This window comes from Leiobunum rupestre, chromosome 5 (assembly GCF_980474605.1).
Source record: "Leiobunum rupestre chromosome 5, qqLeiRupe1.1.hap1, whole genome shotgun sequence".
NCBI classification, from domain to species: Eukaryota; Metazoa; Arthropoda; class Arachnida; order Opiliones; family Sclerosomatidae; genus Leiobunum; species Leiobunum rupestre.
The window spans coordinates 20756316-20762734 of NC_143388.1; the positions used below are offsets into that span (position 1 = coordinate 20756316).

The 6419-nt window shown below is 34.1% G+C and overlaps 1 protein-coding gene across 1 annotated transcript; it reads right to left on the minus strand.

Moving 5' to 3' along the window:
• Window positions 1-5220: 5220 nt before the first annotated feature.
• Window positions 5221-6418, minus strand: Mob4 (MOB kinase activator 4). The gene has a single exon (XM_090174514.1). It carries the CDS (start codon window positions 6195-6197, stop codon window positions 5529-5531), a length of 669 nt encoding a protein of 222 aa, XP_090030640.1. The 5' UTR covers window positions 6198-6418; the 3' UTR covers window positions 5221-5528.
• Window position 6419: the final 1 nt, after the last annotated feature.

Genomic DNA, 6419 nt, shown 5'->3' on the forward strand with positions numbered 1-6419 from the left:
ATATCTCAAAATTACGGTCGTGTTGGTTAAAAGGTTTTGCCATGGGACAGCCGAGTTGGTATTAAGTGGTTTTTAAGTAGGTTTTAAGTTAGTACTTAGTTGGTATTTGTCTCTGTTATTTTTTAAAACCGAACCAAAGTTGTTGGTCTATCATCTAAATTTTTTTCACATTTTACTATTTTGGATCCCAACTTATACATTTGGAACTATAACAAATAGTATCGCATAATTCAAAACTATTTTACGATAGAATCATGCGTTTTGTACTATTATCTCAATAAAGTAGTTTTAAAAACTACTAGATCCAGGATTGAGTGTGCATTTTACCATTTCAACGAGCAAAGTCTGCAACTCTGGTAGGGAGGGCCCGACATTTGGTTGAAACAGCCCTGGGTCAGGGATTTGTAAAAATGCAAAGATTACAAGTTACAATGAAACGTTTTTTTAAGTTATTCTACTAAAATATAAGCTAAATTAATTTCATTTACTCCTGAAAAAGTAGAATATGATAATGAAATCATCCAAATTTTACCTTAAAAAGGGAAAATCTAAAAAAAGAAATATAATGGAAAAAACAGGGAATTTGAATAAGAAAATATTGTGGCAACCCTTTAAAGTCACACTAAAATTTTACCAAATTCTACAATATTTCTCTTAGAATTTTGGATATATTTAGGATTAAAGGTTAGAACTTACCTTCTTCTAATATTTTGATAACCTAAACAATTTCATATATTCTACAATTTTTGGTTTTTTGAAATGGGATGGAATTGAAACATTTGAGGACAAAAATATTCTCTATTGTCATACAGATTTGGCCCATTGCTTACAGTACTCATCCTAACTTTATATGTTTAACTATAAAACCATTTCACTTTATTCTTAAATATTTTATATTGGAATCAGGCATACTAACCCAAATGCCTAATTTTACTTAATTCTAAGAAAATATATTAGAATCAAGTATTTTTTTACTACGGTCCTAGCTGTAACCCAAAATATTGCTCAAATTCTATAACTTTAAATTTTTTAGCTCCGAAAAATAATTCCACTTAATTCTTAAACATTTTTTTATTAGAATCAAGTGAATTGTTATGATATCTCAATAGTTAATGGTTAAATATCCCAAAAATGCTATTGTTTTTTAATAGAATATAAGCAGATATAAGTTATTCTTATATGTGTGCAGGCGCGGTTCTAGGGGGTGGCCCAGTGGGCCCATGCCCACCCAAAACTTTATGATTTATATAAACTTCCATTTGATTTCCTCACTGACCCCCTATTACTTCCTGAAGTATGGGCCCACCTAAGAATAATTTTCTAGAACCGCGCCTGTATGTTTTATAATAGAATCAAGTGTATTAAAGGGGCTCCAAAGTTCGGTGGCAAAATGTGTGTAAAGTCAGTAAAGTGCGAAATTTACGGTTAACTCTGCCAAGGCCGAGTGAGGGGTTGGGGGGAAGGAAAAGCATGCTCATTTTCTTTTTTTTTCACCGAACTTTGGAACCCCTTTAACCTATATATATCTTTGAAGTTACCAAAAAAGTTACCTGAATTCTACACAATTTCTCTTAGAGTTAGTACGAAATGGAACACCCTTGAGCATTTTTTTAAATTTATTTCATTATAATGCTTTTGATTATAGAATCCTTTCTATCATGTCGTTTAGACTGGACAGTTTGTGGAACCAAAGGTGAAATTGTTTAATTCACGGATGGCTCCAAGACTCACTAGTGGAGTGGGATATATCGAGCAGGGGTTTACTGTCAAACTAATTAAGAAGTTTGGCTTTTTTGAGAGCCTTGGGTATTTTTGCCATTGTTTTACAGGCAGTGATCTCTGCCATTTGCTTCGGTGTAGATTTCTGTCTTAAGAAAAAGTATCGGGGCAAGACTGTTAAGATTTTCTCAGACCTGGCGGTCTGGATCTCCTTTCAGAAATGGGCATCCATAATGTAGTGGGATGGCTGGGGTGGCGGAGTGGTTATCAATTTCGCCTCGCAGCAAGAGGAGCCGGGTTTAATTTCACCTTGTGGCACTGGGTGAAAACTCGGAACCACTCCTTCTCCATTGCGTTTGCAAGTTATCTCCCTACTGGTTAATTATAGTGGTTTTCCCTCGAGTTCTTCAGTTTCCCCTTTCTATAAAAACTTGTAGAGGTTAATAGTAATAGTGAGTGTAGGGAGCAGTTGGCATGAAGGGTTATGCATTGTAACCTGGCCACCTGTTAAAAGGCATTAAAAGTTGCTCAATGACTTGGGCCTAGTTTGGTGCGTTGGTTATTAGCTTATCTGATTATTACATTTTAATAGAGCTCAACTCTATTGGGTGCCTGGTAATAGGGTGCATCATGGTAATGAAAGGGACGACACTCTGACCAAGGAGGGTGCGAAGGCTAGGTTCTTAGGTGCTGAACCTACTATTCCAATACGCAATGGCCTGGTTTGCATGTGCATGGCACTATAGCTGAGAGACAGCTAGGTCAAACTTTGGCTTGAAATGGATGGTCAGAGGCCGGTCAAGGATTTTATCCCTGGGCCTTCTAAGAAAAGGGCGACCGAATTGCTGTCATTTCCCGCTAAATAGGCATCTGCATTTAATTGGCATCAGTGGGAGCCCTTTGTCTTTTTGTGTCTGTGATTTTTATGCGGCTCAAAGGTTTGAGCATCTTGGTATGCACAGGCTGGAAACGAGATCTTTCCAATATTTCAGTGAAGCAGATCTTGCGCTTTGTTTCTGAGACTGGGCTTTTCCAGGTCTAAAAGGCTAGCTGGGGCTGCACAATACATTGCCGCACCCAAGGGGGGGGGCAAGGCCCCCCCAAAACGAAATGAAAAAAATAAACGTTTAGTCTTTATGTTTCATTAAAAGTCTTATAATTTTCCCAACTTCGTTCATTAGATCAATCCGGGCCCCCTCCATAAAAAAATTATGGCTGCGCCACTGGCACAATATACCTATGGTCGAAGTGCTAGGCTCGGCCTGACCCAACCCCTAATAATATTAATAATAATTACGTGCAATCCAGTCTATAATCTGAAATGTAAACAATAATATTCCCTAAATTCTATAATTTATTTTAAATTTTTATGAAATGGCTGAATATTCTTGACAAAAAATTTGTATTTTAACTAAATTCTAGTTTTTTCTTTAAGAATTGAAATGAAAGAGATTTATCTAGACCTACAGATTTCAAGTATATTGGTCTCTTGCCCTTACAATTAATTAAATTCTAAAATATTCCTTCCCTTACCAAAAAATAAGTGGTCTAGGAAATACTTTAAGTTGGTATTTGGAACAAATACCAACTTAAAACCAACTAAATACCAACTTAAAACCTACTTAAAACCAAATTACAAATAATATTTTCTGAACACTGAAAACCAACTTAAAGTATTTTCCCATCAACTTAATAACAACTTATTACCCCTTTAACTAGTTTATTGAATTATTCTGACCACTTGAGCCTACTTAAAACCAACTTAACGTCAACTAAAATGTGTATACCAACTAAATACCAACTAAAATAAAACTTATTTTTTGGTAAGGGTTTTAGAATTTTGATCAAATGAAATATTCTAAACGTAAAGATAAGATTTTATTTAATTATAATAGTTTTTAAGATAGAATCTAGTATATTAATCAATCTGGACAATAACCCAAAGAATTTTCCCAAATTCTACTATTTTGCTTTTATTATCCCAACTTAATATTTTGGAACTAAAAAAATAATTTATCTTCATCCTAGAATATTTTATGCTAGAATCGTGTATTGAACTATTATCTCAATAGTAACAATAACATTTTACTAAATGGCTTTATATATATTTTTTTCGCTTAATGGAGACAACTTAAAGCCAACTTGAAACCAACTTAAAAATAATATGTAATTTTCTGACTACTAAAAACCAACTAATTACCAACTTAAAAAAATAAGTATTTTCCAGCCAACTTAAAACCAACTTATTACCCCTTTAACTAGTTTCTTGAAATATGCTGGCAACTTGAGCCTACTTGAAACCAACTTAAAATCAACTAAAAATCAACTTATTTTTTGGTAAGGGAAGAGAAAAACATAAAAAACAATCTAGTTTTAAATATAGAAAAGGGAACAAATTCTATAATGCAAAAAACTACCTAAAATGTTTGGAGTTTAAAAAACCTGTTTTCACCTGATACTGTGCAAATTTTTATAACTTATTGATGACGATTTGGGTACACTAAATATCATATAGTGTTGGTAAATCAGTAATGTTTAATTGTGTAAAAGTCAGATTCTTTTACTAAATTGAATAATTTAATTTTAACCATACATGTAGGTCAAGTGATGTAGGTTGCGCTTTGCAGTATAGTTTTTGGTGTTTTTCTGAAAAATATATTTATTTTTCGAATAGTATGATTATGTCCTAGATACCTTCAGCAGTTCATCTTACTGGGTCTCTGGGATGATCACTTGAAGAATCTAAAACTAATGTTTAACAGGGGTGGAGGCAGACTAAACCCAGCCAAGCACTTCGACCAGAGGTCCATTGTGCCATGCCTAACCTAAAACACAAAGAGCCATATCTCAGAAGATAACCAAAGTATCTGCTAAACGGAAACGTCAGAAACCTCATAATTCCAGCTGATGCATACCAAGAGATGCTTGAACCAAAACTATGCAAGATACAATTCCAAACTGTATTTTTGGTCCACATGAAACTGACAAACATGACCCATAGTGTATTGTACAAAAATTCTAGTAAATAAAGGATGTTAGCTGAGTTCATTAATATGGCCTGTAATAGCACTAAGGATAGGCTGAGATATAAGCTATAGAATACCTGGAATTTCTAAAGGGGGCCAAGGATTTGATAAAATGGCTTAATTTTCTTTAAATTTATTAAAGTACTGCAAAAATTAGTAAAACTACAGTATAAAACTTAAGATTTCAGGATCTAGAAGTGATAAATATGTCCATTTCACCTACTATGGCAGTTTTAAGTAGCATGCGTTCATGATTTTTATGGATTATCCCGAAAAATCCTACAGCCCTTACTGCATAACGCTACCCATTCTTTTTCATATACAAAAAAAATTGGCCCCCAAATTTCAAGATTATGAAGTTATACTACTTTTTGGAGTAACCTACAGTGACAGAAATTCATAGAATGTTTATTGCAACACCACTTTCTAATGATAAGGCACACCGAGTGATTTTTGTTGCACATATGGTGAAGTATGATCAATGATAACTTGATAACAATGCATATACCATTTAACTTTTATTTTAATAATGCTTGGAAATAAACGTTTAAAAGAAATACATAAGACTAGAAAGTCATCATTACATTTCTAGAAGCATTAATGCTGACTTCTAGTATCTGCTGTTAGAAGGGCCCAATGTCAAATTAAAAAAAGGCTCACACCTAACATTGTCTTTTAGTAGACATTTGAGAAAATTAAGAATAAACACATTACCAGTATGTTATACACAATCGGAGCACACAAGAGTTCAAGTCTTTAAAATAAGAGTTGGATAAAAGATTTTTATGCTTCACTTTCATTAGGGTTGGTTTCATCTTCTAAGATCGGAACAATTAAATTATCTTTTGACATGAGATTATACTTTGTCACAAAAACTGTGAACCTTCGGCACAGATGAGTTTCGTGCTCAAATTTGTCAAATGTTGATCGATGATGAAAATATGCATGGGAAAATATCCTATAAACTCGTCTACAGACAGATCCTAATTTTGCTACCGATGACTCTTTGATACTGACTCTGCTTGGAAAATATTTGTTGCTATTGAGCAAACAGGCAGCTCCATCAAGTGTGTGTCTAGTGTAATCTATGGCCGGGCATTCTTTGGGAGTTTTGTGAGCGGCGCAAAGGAAAATCCACTGTTCAGTCGCAGTCATTTGCGTGCAAGTTTCTGGATTGCATTCATTTTGAAGACTAACAGCAAGTCCATTTAATTCCATACAAAACTGCCTCAAGTGCTCATACTTCCAAACCCCTTCATCTTGTCCTTCTGGTGGTGTTAAAATTTCATCCACATTAACACACCCTTTACGTATGGTTTGTTGTATAAACTGATGTACAGCAAGGGTACTGTCCATTTCTTCAAAGGGTTCCTCTGGCCAATTACTGAAATTTGCTGACGCTGTTCCTGGGCGATTTCGCCGTAAAATGCATGAACTCTCGGCCATCTTCATGGTTATTTAGAATGAAAATTGATGTTTGTAATTTTTATTTTAAAAGAAACGAAATGGAAAAAATTGGTTAAGGAGAAGGTTTTAACAAATTACAATACGAAAGAAACTAGGGCACAAGTTAGAAGATTTTTTTTCCAGTTATTTATCAACCATTGGTGTTTGCTGCAAGACCTTAGACACCACATAAAAAATATCAAAAATATTAATTTTAACGATTAAACT